The 13,450-nt window shown below is 40.7% G+C and overlaps 2 protein-coding genes across 3 annotated transcripts in view; both read left to right on the top strand.

Moving 5' to 3' along the window:
* Btbd1 (BTB domain containing 1) overlaps nucleotides 1-3,530 on the top strand; it is a 35,247-nt gene extending 31,717 nt beyond the window's left edge. For both annotated transcript variants that reach the window (XM_023710783.1, XM_004623481.2), the window contains 2 exons: nucleotides 981-1,127; nucleotides 1,791-3,530. In XM_023710783.1, coding sequence (XP_023566551.1) covers nucleotides 981-1,083 — 103 coding nt within the window. In that variant the 3' untranslated portion in view covers nucleotides 1,084-1,127; nucleotides 1,791-3,530. The remainder of the gene's footprint in view (nucleotides 1-980; nucleotides 1,128-1,790) is intronic.
* A 5,346-nt stretch (nucleotides 3,531-8,876) lies between these two features.
* On the top strand, nucleotides 8,877-13,114 carry CUNH15orf40 (chromosome unknown C15orf40 homolog). Its single transcript, XM_023712401.1, has 4 exons — nucleotides 8,877-10,257; nucleotides 11,067-11,193; nucleotides 12,713-12,840; nucleotides 13,076-13,114. The coding sequence occupies exons 1-4, from the start codon at nucleotides 9,865-9,867 to the stop codon at nucleotides 13,112-13,114; spliced, it is 687 nt and encodes a 228-aa protein (XP_023568169.1). The 5' UTR covers nucleotides 8,877-9,864.
* Nucleotides 13,115-13,450: the final 336 nt, after the last annotated feature.

Here is a 13,450-nt window from a genome sequence, read left to right as displayed (position 1 = left end):
AGATAATTTAATATCTTTAGAATCACTAGCACCATGCAGTGATTCTAAAGATAAAAAACTAAAACAGGAGTATGTTAGAAGCGTCTAGAGGGCTTTTCCATAAGGTCTGCCTGGGGCCTTACTCTAGAGAAATGAAGTAAAGAAATTGAAGCTAGAAGTAGCAAGTTTGGGCATTGCCAGGATGGCCTTTGGTTGTGGAAGTTCCTTGTCTCCATCAGCTTGTTTGTGGAGAACCACTTTTTTTTTTTTAATGCCTAAAAAATAGCCATGTTCTTAAGACATGGCCGTGGCTCAGTTTCCAGTGTTAGAGGGTAGTGTCAAGGTCTCATTCTAGCAGGGTGTACACTCCAGGCTTGAATATTTGGAAAGTCAGCACCAAACCACACCCACTACTACTAGCTCCGGAGACCATAGTGAAAGATGGCAAACTCCTGGTGCTGTAGTAGCTGTCATTTAATAACCTTTTTCTTCCTTTTCAACTTCCATTAACCCAGAAAGAAAGTTTCCAGAAGCTCTTGGAGGCCCACATGCTCACCCAGTGGGGAGAGAACTAAAGTGAAAAGACAGTGTACATTTTGAGCATTCACAGACTTACTGCTTTAAGCTCATTTATAGTTCCAGTAAATAACATTGAAATATAAGAAATGTTAAAAGAATTTTCCTAGCATCAAGACAGGCTAGCAATAAGCCCACTTCCTTTAGATATGGAAAATGGGCACATCCTGGAGTCTGTACCACAGTGGCTACCCTCTGCAGCTGAGCCCATGTTCTCAACATCTTCCTCACTCACACTGTGACAAATGAGAAATGGCCATTTTCTGGCAGCATGCCTAAAGCCATTTTTGGTGGTTAGAAATAAAGAGAAAAAATGAGAGGTTTAGTAGTCTATTCCGACAGTTCTAAGGGCTTTGTATTTTTCTCTGCAGAACTGTATTTTAATTGATTTATCTTAAATGTATCTTCTCTTTTAAAAATTACAGATCATTGAATATGAAAAAAAACAGACTCTGGGACAAAATGATACCGGGTTCAGTTGTGACGGCACTGCTAACACATTCAGAGTCATGTTTAAGGAGCCCATAGAAATCCTGCCCAACGTGTGCTACACAGCATGTGCAACGCTCAAAGTAAGGGTTCTGAGCGTCCCAGGGCACATGGGCCATGGTTTCGTGTGTGTGTATGTGTGTGTGTGTGTGTGTGTTGCCTGTGCACATGTGTGTGCTGGGAATTAAGCGATATCCCCAGGCTTCTTGATTTTTTTTTTTTTTTTAATTTTGAGATAGAGTTGTATTAAGTCACTAAGTTAAATCAGGTTGGGCTTAAATTTGTGATCCTACCTCAGCCTTCCTGGCTGGCAGGATCACAGGAGTGTGCCACAATGTTCAGGCCATGCTTGAGTATTGCACAAAGCATGTTTTAGAATTATACTTTTAACAAAAGTTAAGCCTTTTAGAAAGGAAGGAAGCTGCTTTAAGAAAAACAGTGCATCTCAGCACTGCTCTATTGTGAAAGGTTTTTCTGAAGGGGCTCTTTATTCAAGTAGTATGTTGGATGTTTACAATATAACTTTTCATTAAAATTTTTTCAGTATTCTCTAAGGGCTGTGCTCTACATCCTATATTTTTGCTTATTCATTAGCTCCTTGATAAAAGTTTCATCCATTAGATGATTTAGCATAGAATTTTGTATAGGAGCTCTAATGAATGTAATAGATTTTTAATCTAATTATACCACATTATCTTGAATGCCTAATAAGTGAAAACTGCTAATGAACCTTTGTTTCTGTTTAGGGGCCAGACTCCCACTATGGGACAAAAGGGCTGAAGAAAATTGTGCACGAAACACCTGCTGCCAGCAAGACTGTTTTCTTCTTCTTTAGTTCCCCTGGCAATAACAATGGCACTTCAATAGAGGATGGACAAATACCAGAAATAATATTTTATACATAATTTAACATTTACTACATCTTGCTAAGTAGTACCTACCATACAATCTTGACTGAAACATAAGTAACTGGCCACAGGAAAAATAGTTTGAGTGTCATGAATATTTATGATTGTAAGATAAGAAACGTAGTAGTTTCTTAGGAGAAATAGGAAAATGTTTATTTAAATCTCTGTGAACTAAAGGCAGATTTTCCACTTCATTTGTCACCTTGGGAGAAAAGAGAGCTGGGTTTAATAGTATAAAAAATACAGCTGTTTCCTGTACTGTTTCATAGATCAACTGACTCATGGTCTTTCAATAGTTTTGGAATTGAAAGATTCTTTTATATGTAGTCAGTTTGGTTTCTTTATTTTAACTTTTGAAGGTTAGATGAAATGGGTCAGTATTCCTGCAGAATTGCTATTAACTGATTTCAGAATATTAGGAAAACTGGCTTTATATTTGAAATTTTAAAATACGTGCTCACTCATATTTGGAATAATGCTAAAACTTGGCCTAATAAATGCCCAAGAAATTTTTCAATGGGTTTATAGGAAAGGACATTTTTTAATAGTATAGTAATGCATTATATAGTATAGCTTTCAAACTCTAGCTGGATTTTGTATAAGTTCACAGTAATGTGATATATATGAAGTTTCTAATGGTATAATATAAGCCCAGATTCTTTATCATTCAGCTGTGTCACCATACCTGCCTGCCTGTCTTGGGTCCTGCTGATGAGTCCCAAGACTGAGCTGATGGTGGTGAGTGATGATCATTTAAAGATAGTGCTTCAATGTCATGATCATCCTATGCAGCAAGAATGCAACATAATTACTAACTTTTCTAACAGCTACTTTGAAATGATAAAGCTGTCCAGTAGAATCACTCCTACCAAAAATATGCTTTCTGTCGCACAGTTCTATTTAAGACGTAAAATATGTATAATATTTGTGACCTCATGAATGTGACCAGCACATCTATTTTAGGAGGAGGTAGGAAGTATATAAGGTAGAGTGACATTTATATACTTTTATATACAGCAGGTTTTTAAAATATAAATCTTTTCCCTTAAAAGGGACTGTTATTTAAAAATTCTATAATTAAGTTGGAAGTATACCAGATATTTGTGGAAGATGACAAAAAATTCTTTTAAATATCAAAGAATTTTTCTAAATAGGAAATAAAAGCTTTTCATCAAAAGTACTATTTCATTATACATTTTCAAGAAGGTCATGAAATATGTTGATGCTAAGCTCTCTTGAGGTTGAAAAAAAGCAATTTTTCCGTTTTGGGTACTGTGTCTTTATGGATATATCTTTCTTTTTAAGGGAATACATATCAAATGTGTGGTTCTGGTTAACTAAAGATTAAGTGGCAAAAAGTAGTAACCATTACCGAAAGGTACTTCTGCCTTTGAAAGTATGATATGCCAGAGATAAGTTAGTGAGGGACTTTGGGATGTGGGGAATTTCACATGCCTTCTGTGTTACATCGAACAATTGTAAATGAATGCAGCAGTAGAAGGTATATACAAGGAACAACTCTACTGACATTGAGAAATCACCTGAAATTTTAAAGAAATAAATGTGTATTATCCTTTATTTTTTGTCATTTTGTCCCCTTTCTTTTTCCTTCTAAAAGTTGAATGAAAACTACCATTTTGGAACAAAGGTTCTAGTTAATTGTTTTACATTTATAGAAGTAATGCAACATATAAGAATGCATTGGGGGCCTGCCCCTTAGCTCAGTTCTTTAAGTGGCTGCTTCAACAAGGCAGTCAGGCTCAGGCTGCTGTGGTTCGATCCCCACAACTCAAGCCAGCCAAACCTGCCCTGAAGGCACAGAGGCCCCCCTGACCAAAAAAAAAAAAAAGAATGCATTGCTTTTCTGGAAGCAGCTCACAGGAACAACTACAGCAGTGTAACTGTCATCTCACAGTTGCTTATTAATTACACCTGGGTGATGCTAGGCACCTAGGTGTGCAGCATGTATTTTACATACCTTGATAGCAGGATTAGGGAAGGATTATTAGAATACCAATTTTACAGGCACATTAATGTTTTATTTGGAGCTGTAGAAAGTGTACTTGTTTTTAATTTTAATTTTTAGAGTTAAGTCTTCTTATGCAGTTCAGACTGGTATTGAACTCATTATATAGCCTAGGCTGTGCTCCAACACTGCACCCTTCTACTTCAGCTTCCTGAGTGCTAGAGTTACAGGTTTGTGCCAGCATGCCCACCTTTAAAAATTTTTATTAGTACATGTTTCCAATATATAATGGTTATACTCATTGTGGAGAGTTGGTACATGTTCATAACACATCTTGGTTCTTTTCATTCTTTTCCCTCCACCCCTTAATCTCTTGGTCCCCTTTCCTTTGAAAAAGATTTTTTTTTTTTTTTGCGGAACCAGGGATTGAACTTAGGCCCTTGTGTTTGCCAGGCAAATGCTCTGAGCCATCTCCCCAGCCCCCTATTTTCTTTATCTTTTATTTTGCTCTTTAAATTATTTATACTTTGGTGCTCACTTTGGCAGCAGATGCATTAAAATGTTATTTATACTTTGGGTTTCATATACAAGAGAAACCTTTTGATATTTAAACTTATGTGTCTGACTTGCTTAGCCTTTATAGCAGTGTGGCTTTTTTTTTTTTTTTTAACTTCACTGTTGGATAGCTACTTCCAAGATTTAGTTATTATAAGCTGTGCTGCTGTAAACATGGGTATGTGTCATTGTAGTGTAATGTTTTTTACTCTGGGGAAGATATTTAGGAGGGGAATAACTAGGTTGGATAGAATTTGTAAGGTTTTTTTTTTTTTTTTTTTAAGGAATCTCCATACTGATTTCTATAGTGGTTGTACTAATTTACATTCCTATCAACAATGTAGACTGTTTCTTCTCCCACCCCCCTACAGCCTCATCAGCAGTTATTTGACTTTTTCATGGTAGCCTTTCTTCCTGGAGTAACATAGAATCTCTGTTGCTTCAGTTTGCATTTTTTTTTTTAATTGTCAAGAGATGTTGAATAATTTTGTAATGTATTTATTGGCAACTTATACTTCTAAGAATTGTATTCATTTCTTTTGCCTATTTCCTGATTAGATCTTTTATTTGGGTGGGGTCTAATTTTTTTTTTAATTCCTTATATATTCTAGATGTTAGTCCTTTAGGAGCGCCTTACAAATTTTTCCCATTCTGTAGGCTTTTGACTCTGTTGATGTTGTTTTTGCTATGCAGTTTTTTGTTTTGTTTGTTTTTTGGCGGAAGTGGGGATTGAACTCAGGCCCTTGTGCTTGCCAGGGAAGGGCTTATTATACTGAGCCATCTCCCTGGCCCATGTGCAGTTTTTGATTTGATATAATCCTATTTGTTGATTTTTGATGTTATTTCTTGGTGCAGTTGGGGTTCTGTTTACAAAGTGTTTGCCTATGCTCTTGCCTTTGATTGCTTTTGCAATTCTAGATCTCTTATGGCTCCATATGAATTTTAGGATCATTTTCTGTAGTTCTGAGAGGAGTGCTGTTGGTATTTTGATTGGTATTACATTTAAACACTACAAGTGTTGGAAGTATCTTTTTTTTTTTTTTTTTTTTTTTTGGCGGAACCAGGGATTGAACTCAGGCCCTTGTGCTTGCCAGGGAAGCGCTTATTCCACTGAGCCATCTCCCCAGCCCCGAAAGTATCATTTTGACAGTGTCAGTTCTACCTATCCAGAAACAAAAATACCCTTCCATTTTCCAATGCCTTTTTCTATTTCCTTCAGAATATGGTAGTTTTGATTGTAGAGGGCTTTCACTTTCTTGGCTAGGTTCATTCCTAAGTCTTCTTGATGCTATTGTGAATGGTAGTATTTTCCTAATTTCTTTCCTGGTGAACAAATGCTATTGTTGTATTATTCGTGTAAAAGAACTCTATTGCTTTTTGTGTGTTGAATTTTATATCCTGCTACATTGCTAATTTGGTTATTCTAGAAGTCTTTCGTAGAATGTTTTAGCCCTCTATGTAAAGAATTGTGTCATGTGGAAATGATTTCTTATATTTATTCCCTTTCTGTTTTTTGCCTGATTAATGTTTTGAGTACAGTCATTCCTTAACAACCAAATTACATTCCTGTGATGGCATCATTAAATGAATTGGTTGCTAAATGAGGATTTGTACACAGTGTACACATTACAGTATTCGGAACAAAGAAATGGTCAAAGAAAATTTTAACTTGATGACTTCGCTTTTACTTGCGTATTACGTGCAGTATGCAGGACTATAATGTGTAGCAGACCATAAAACTACAGTATTATACAGCACAATCAGCCAAAATTAAACCACTGATTTTTTTTAAAAAGGGGACTGTACAAAAAAAGATATTGAGGCTCTATAAACAAGATGTACAGACTTGTTATCCCCCTCCCAAAGAAGACAAGTCTCATGTTCCAGTGGCAGGTTGTCAGTATAAGTGGTGTGCCTTCATCCTACGTCTGAACAGTTGAAACAGGTCACTAGAGGAATCTCTGCATTATACAGCACAGGGTGGTCATAGTGGACATTGTTGTCTCCTTTCTGGTTTTAGAGGGGAAACTTTCAGCCTTTCCCCATTTTAAATATAATGTTGGTCATTTGTCATAAATGGTTTTTATCAGCTTAAAATAAGACCCTTCTTTAGCTAATTTTAAGCATTTAATCATGAATAGATGTTGGGTTTCTCAAAAGCTTTGTGTCTTGACATAATTGTCATTTTTGTCCTTGGTTCTGAATATGTGGTATTTTACATTTATTGATTTCTCTATGTTGAGTCTTCCTTGAACCCCTGAAGCGAAGGCTACTTGGCCATGTGTGATCTTTTTAATTTTTGTATTCATTTTGCCAGTATCTTACTAGGAGTTTTACATCTGTGTTCATTAAAAGATTGGTAGGGTTTTTTTAGGTGAGTTCTTACCTGTTTTTAGAATCAAGGTAATGCTAGTTTCTAGGAATGAGTTTGATAGTGGTCTTTCGCTCTCAAGTTTCCTTAGTTTGAGGAGTATAGATATTCCTTGAAGTCCTTGTAGAAGTCAGTAGTGAATTCATTGGATCCTAGGCTTTCACTAGACAGTAGGTTCTTTTTATTATTGCTTAATTTCATTGCCTATTATTGGATTATTCAGGGTCCTTATATCATTTTGGCTCAATTTGTGTGTTAGGAATCGCTATGTCTTCTGTATTCTCTAATTCACTGGGTTATAGGCTTTCCAAAGTAGTTGCTAATAATCTAGACTTAAGCAGTGTACTGGGCTTTTGCCTTTTTAAACTTCTGATTGCATTGAAATGCATCTTTTCTTTGCATTTTTTGGGGGGTTAGCCAAGAATTTGTCTGTTTTGTTTATCCTCTCAAGGAATGAGCCCTTCAATTTATTGTATTATTTGTAGTCTCCATTTCATTAATTTCTGTTGTGATTTCCATGTACTAGCTTTGGATTTGGATTGTTCTTTTTCTAAGCCCTTGAGGCATATCATTAGGTTATTTATTTGGGCTTGCTCTGCTTTTCTGATGTTGGCAATCATAACTGTAAGTTTCCCTATTAGGGCTATTTTTATTGTGTTTCATAGGCTCTGATATGTTGTAGTAGCATTATTGTTTGTATCTAGGAACTAATTTCTTGATTTCTTCTGTGACCCATTGGTTCTTCAGTAATATATTAATTTGCATATATTTGCATAATTTCTGGGTTTGGGGTTTTTGCCATTGACTCTAGTTTCACTGCACTACAATCTGATATTTTATTTTTATGTATTTGGTACAGGGTCTCACTACGTAGCTTGTACTCATAGTGATCCTCCTGTTTTCAGCCTCCCCAGTGCTGGGATTACAGGCATGCCCCACCATGCCTGGACTCAGTGGCTGGCTCAGCATGCCCCGGGGGGTGGGGCCGGTGAGGCATGTGGTGCTGGGGATCAAACCCTGGTCCCTGCACTTGCCTAACCAGGGACGTAGTCCACTGAGCTATCTCTCCGGCCCTGCAATCTGGTATTATGCATGGGATAATCACGATTCTTTTGCAGTTACTTAAGCATTCTTTACAGATTATTATATCATCTATTTTGGAGAAAATTTCATATGCTGCTGAGAAGAATGTATTCTGTGTTGGGTAGGACACTATATTTGGTCTAATGGATCTAGCACAGTACCACCCTTAACCATAGAAAAGAGATCTGTATTTATAGGCACAAAGACAAACCAAGTGTTGATGTACAGTATCTATTAAATACAATTATGCCACCATTAACAAAAGAATTCAACAATGGCATCAACCAAATATCTAAAGATTAATAAAGCCTGACAGTAATGGTAAGGATGGAGAGGTGGGGAAAGGAAAAATGAAATAACATTTGAAAAATAAAAGGAACATAGGGAGACAAATGTGAGATCCTAAATTAAGTTAAAGAAATAAAATTAGGTAAAAATAAAAGAACAAAGACAAAAATGAAGCAAAATTCAAATAATATTCCTCTGTTTTTTGCAGGAGTGTTTTCTAGGGTCTGCAGTATTGCAATCCACCAGCTATGGGAGAGGAATAGTGAGTCCCTACTAAGACTTGTTTCCACACTCAGTATTTTTCCGTGAATCTTGAGTCCTGTCTTGCCTTTCTTGCTGGCAGAGTCGGCCAAAGATGTCTGCCGTATAGCTGTAATTCCAGCTGATTTCAGTTTTAGTGCCACTCTGTGTACCTGGTTACAGCCTGTGGATTTGTGGGGTGCTTCTGTTGCTCCTCAGCCCTCTTTTCCTTTGGCGGTGGCAACTGTCCACACTATTTCTGATCACACTGTCCCTCCTTACACCATCAACACCTCCCCATTAGCTAGATAGAAATTTAGTTACTTCCATCAAATTTACCTGAAGGGGGGCCTGCCCCTTAGCTCAGCTCTTTAAGTGGCTGCTTCAACAAAGCAGTCAGGCTCAGGTTGCTGCGGTTCAATCCCCACAACTCAAGCCAGCCAAACCTGCCCTGAAGGCATTCGGAGCAAAAAAATTTACCTGAGTACCTCAGCTTCTTTCTACTCATGTTCAGATCCCCCAACTCAGGAACCTTAGGTGTAACTTCCTCTCCTGGCTCGTTCGTATCAACTTTCAGAAACTGTTAACATTCATTCAGTTTAAGAATACTGGGTCCTCTGCCCCTCCAAACAGTTACTCCTTCGAGGTTAAGTCACTGAAACGTTCTTCATACTTTCATTTTCTCCTCTCCACTGAAACCCACTTTCCTGTGGCCATCTCCTTACCCTCTCTGTGACACTTGTCACTCCTGAAGGGCCCTCCCTTAGCTGTCACACTACCTATCTCTGGCCAGCATCCTTCGGTAACTTTTATTCCTGTCCTTAGGGTGCACTCTTGGCCCCATGTGCTCCAAATATTCTGCCATGACTTTGATTTCCAGCTCCTAGAGGACTCCAGAATCTATTACAAACCCAGATCTCTCAACCTTGGATTATATAGTTATCTCCTGAATAGATCTACTCCAATGTCCTAATTATCTACATCAAAAACAGTCCACTTCAGATCTCCACATTGCTCCTTCAGCCCCAAGCTTGGGAGTCTGCCTTCACTCTTCATTTTCCTTCCCACATCCATTTATCCCCCAGTGGACAGCTTCAGTTACTGAATGTCCTTACAATGATCAGCTCTCAGTCCCTGCGTAGCTGCGCTAGTACAGGCCTCCACTTTCCTTCTTTGGTGGCAGATTTTCCTACCTTGGGTGTCGCTGTTGACCACACTGCAGCTGGTGCTTTCTAAAACAGCACATTGATCTGTGCGGATCCCTAGCTTCAGGTCCTCTCTGACTCCATGATCTCACCTCTGTTCACTCCCCCAGTTTCACAGGCTGCTATGTCACGTGTCACAGTATATTGCCTCTTCCACGTTGTGGGACCCTCGGCGTCAGGCACAAAGTAGTGGCCCGATGATGAATGGAGGCGCTGAGGCCAGGCTGCGGCTGGGCACCTGTGGTCTCTGTTGGTCTTGCTAGGCCATTTAGAAGTGACGGAACGTTGAGCCCGGCGCCCTGTGCCTCTTCACAATTCAGACTGCAAGTCGGGAAACCGGACTTACGCCTGCCAGGTGCGACAGGGCGATCTCGGGCAAGAACGCATGCGCGGGATGTCGGCGCGCCGCCGGACCTCCACGTGCGCAGGCGCAGAGGCCGCTTCCGGGCCGCTGGGGCAGGGATGCTGAGTCTCGAGAGTGGGCTGAGGCTTTTCGCAGCTTTGCGGCTCCCTTCTGGGTCAGAGATGCCTAAGAAAGCTGGCGCGGCAAGCAAGGCCAAGAGCGAATCCCGTGGCGTCCAGAAGGTGGGCCGCAGGGTTAGTCCCGGGGCGCGGAGGAGACGCGGGGCTCACGGACGGCGCGGCGCGGGTTTGGTCCCCACCGCCCCTCGCCGGGCCGCGCGCTTCCGTCCCATGGGGACACGCTCGTCCCTGTCGCGGCGAGGTGGGCTCCATTGCACCCCAGACCCGGCCCCGCGTCTCCCCCGGCGGAGCCGCTCGGGCCTCTCCAGGCGTGGGTCTCCGCGCCGCATGCTGTGTGGTTCGTCCGCCCCCTCCCTCGCTACAGTCCTAGGGGTCCTGCTGATCCTCCGGGATCCGCGCGCCGGCCGCTGCCCTGCGATTGGTTACTTGTTGAATGAATGAACGAACGAATAAATTACTAGCGTGGCCTTAAATATCAGTCACTGTTGTCACTTCATCCTTATGCTGCAACACCAGCGGTAAACCGAGAGAGGAAGGTGACACATGCCTGTACTCCCAGCACTAGGAAACTGGCGAGAAGATCCCTAGGTGAGATCTTCTCGTGCTAAGTGAGAGTTTCTTAGAATTTAGAAATTAGGAGGGGCGGGGCTTGGGATGTATCACAGAATGGTAGAGGTGAGAGATAGTCCTTGCTTCTGAGGAATGCTAAGTACAACGTGAAGTCAGGTTTTCCTCTGAGGCAGGAGCGCTGAGAAGGCCTGGTGGAGCAACTGATAGTGGTGAATGGTGTGGGAGTATTACAGGTGTTCAGAACCTCTGGTAAACAGTTTGTCTTGGCTCTTGATAAAGGGGATTGGGAAGATCGCATTAAGTAAGTAGAAACATTTTGTAACCCATTTAAAGTTGTGTGATTTTCATTTTAGAGTAAAGACGAGAGCAAGGAACCAGAGAAGCCACTCCGTCCGTTAGGTCCTGTGACAGTTGATGCTAAAGGTTGTGTCACAATAGCCATCCACGCCAAGCCTGGCTCCAAACAAAGCGCCGTGACAGGTATGTGTGAACACTTGCGGGAGTGGTGGGACTCTCGACCTGCGCCTTCCACCTTCCTGTCATCTCACTTAGCTGACCGCTTGTCCTGTGACAGCGGAGCATGTTTTTCATATTTGCAGTTAGAGGGTTCTCCATTTAAAAATTCTAGATTCTCATGTTAAAGGTATTTGAAAGTGAATACATGCTATTTAAGTTATACCAAGTTAGATGTAAACCACTGTATGTTTACTTTGTAAAAAGTTGGTATTTTAGGGAGGATGTGCCTATACTCTAGTTCAGTGACTTCCAGCCTTTTTGGTACCAGGGACCCATTTTGTGAAAGACAGTTTTTCCTGGGTTGGGAAGGGGTGGAATGATTCAAGCAAATTACTTTTCTGCATATTTTCTGTCATTGTCATTTATAATGACATAACTTACTATTACATTAGATTGTTATGAGGAACACAGAACCTAGAGTCCTCTGGTGTGCAGTTCATAGTAGGGCTCCTGCTCCTCCGAGAACCTAATGCCACCACGATGTGACAGAATTGCTGCTCAGGAGGTAGTGCGGGCAGCTGTCACTAGGAACGAAGCTTGGCTTATCCCTGTACCATTCATTTCATACTGTGGTCCTCTTCCTAACACGCTCCCCACCAGGTACTAGTCCCTGACTTGGGACTTGGAGACCCTGGCCTAGGTTATTCTTAGGTTGTGCTATTCCAAACCCAGAGGCACTGGACAGAAAAGGAAAAAAGAAGTGTTTTGGTCTAGTTCGGTGATCACTGGCCTAAGGAATGGGAGAAAACCTGTAATCTAAGGCCCCTCATTAATTCCTATGTGAATTTAAAATCTAAAACCATTGATCTGAATTGTGCTGGGGAAAAAAAAAAGCCTTCAAAATGTGTCATGGTGGTGCATGCTTGTAATCCCAGTACTCTAGAGGCTGAGGCTAAACTTGCCTCAATTTCAAGACCAGCCTGGGCTCTAGAGTGAGCACAAGACCACCCTGAACTGCAGCATGAGAAGGGTCTCACAAAAACATGTGTCATGTAAGAGACGATCCATGTAAGAGAAAAGGTGCTCTCCTTTTCCTGAGTAGCCCTGTATTTTCCTGTGAGCTGCCTCATAGTGCAACTCCTTGGACACATTTCGGGGCTGAAGCGTGGCTCCTCCAACTGCAGGCTGGAGCTCTTCCTATAGATAAAGTGCCATTTCCAGCGAGCCAAGTCCAAGACACTTCTCAGGGTACTAGGTCCCTCTTGGTCAGCGGGGTAGTATAGGGTAGGTCTTGTTTTTTCTTGATTTATGGCATGTAATGATAGAGACATACTCCTCATGTTTATGTCTCCAAAGTGTGATGAATCATTCTCTAAGTTTTTTGTTTTAGTTTGGCTGGGTTTGGTACTGCGAACTGTACTGAGTTTGATAGTTGTTAACTGAAAAATCTGTGTGCCCAACCAAACGCAAACTCTTTTTACAAAATTTCCTCATTTCACAAAGAAAACTCCTCAGGGATAAAGTTCATACCATTTTATTCCAGATCTGACCACGGAAGCTATAAATGTAGCGATTGCAGCCCCTCCATCAGAGGGAGAGGCCAACGCTGAGCTCTGTCGGTATCTTTCCAAGGTCTTAGAACTCAGGAAGAGCGATGTGGTGTTAGATAAGGTATGTCTGTCTTTAAACATGTCAGCCAGGATTCATAAGATATTGGCTTGTTTTCTTCAAATAATTTGGAAGGCCAGTTTCACTCATTTAATTACAAAAATCTGTGAATTCTTCCTATTTGGGCTCCTTCATTTCAGTCTTTTTTTTTTTTTGGCGGAACCAGGCTTGAACTCAGGCCCTTGCACTTGCCAGGAGCTTCAGTCTTTATTCAGTCTCTACATTCCCCCATTTATAGTCCTTAAATGCCACCATTACCGGCATTTTGTCCTTCTAAATCCATTCCTGAGCATGCTGTCAGGTAAATCTTGCTCACTTTTTCCTTCAAGACCTCGCCACACTGGAGATGTGGGAAGGTTGGAGGGTGAGACAGAGAACACGATGTACAAATGATTAAAGTGTGATTATGTGATGTATCAGTTCTCAGGGTGAGTGTAATTGTTATGTATTGAAAACATGTATTAATAAAAAAAGACATTACCACACTAAAAAACAAACAGAAAATGGTCCCACTTGTTTGTCATCACTAGTGAATCGTCAGGTGTTCCTGACCTCCCAACATTGACTTTCTCTTCTGGAGAAATTAGTGGGAAGATAGAAGCTTCACATGAAG

Source organism: Octodon degus, unplaced genomic scaffold (genome assembly GCF_000260255.1).
Source record: "Octodon degus isolate 3935 unplaced genomic scaffold, OctDeg1.0 scaffold00002, whole genome shotgun sequence".
Lineage (NCBI taxonomy): Eukaryota > Metazoa > Chordata > Mammalia > Rodentia > Octodontidae > Octodon > Octodon degus.
Note: the sequence above shows the minus strand (reverse complement) of the source record. Positions and strands in the feature narration are given on the sequence as shown.

What these genes read in the sequence shown, in the direction of transcription:
- CUNH15orf40 (XM_023712401.1), top strand. Translation starts at nt 9,865, where the DNA reads ATGGAGGCGCTGAGGCCAGGCTGCGGCTGGGCACCTGTGGTCTCTGTT. An exon ending in TCCAGAAGGTGGGCCGCAGG is followed by an intron (nt 10,258 to 11,066) that starts GTTAGTCCCGGG and finishes TTTTCATTTTAG; the next exon opens with AGTAAAGACGAGAGCAAGGA. An exon ending in GCGATGTGGTGTTAGATAAG is followed by an intron (nt 12,841 to 13,075) that starts GTATGTCTGTCT and finishes CCCCATTTATAG; the next exon opens with TCCTTAAATGCCACCATTAC.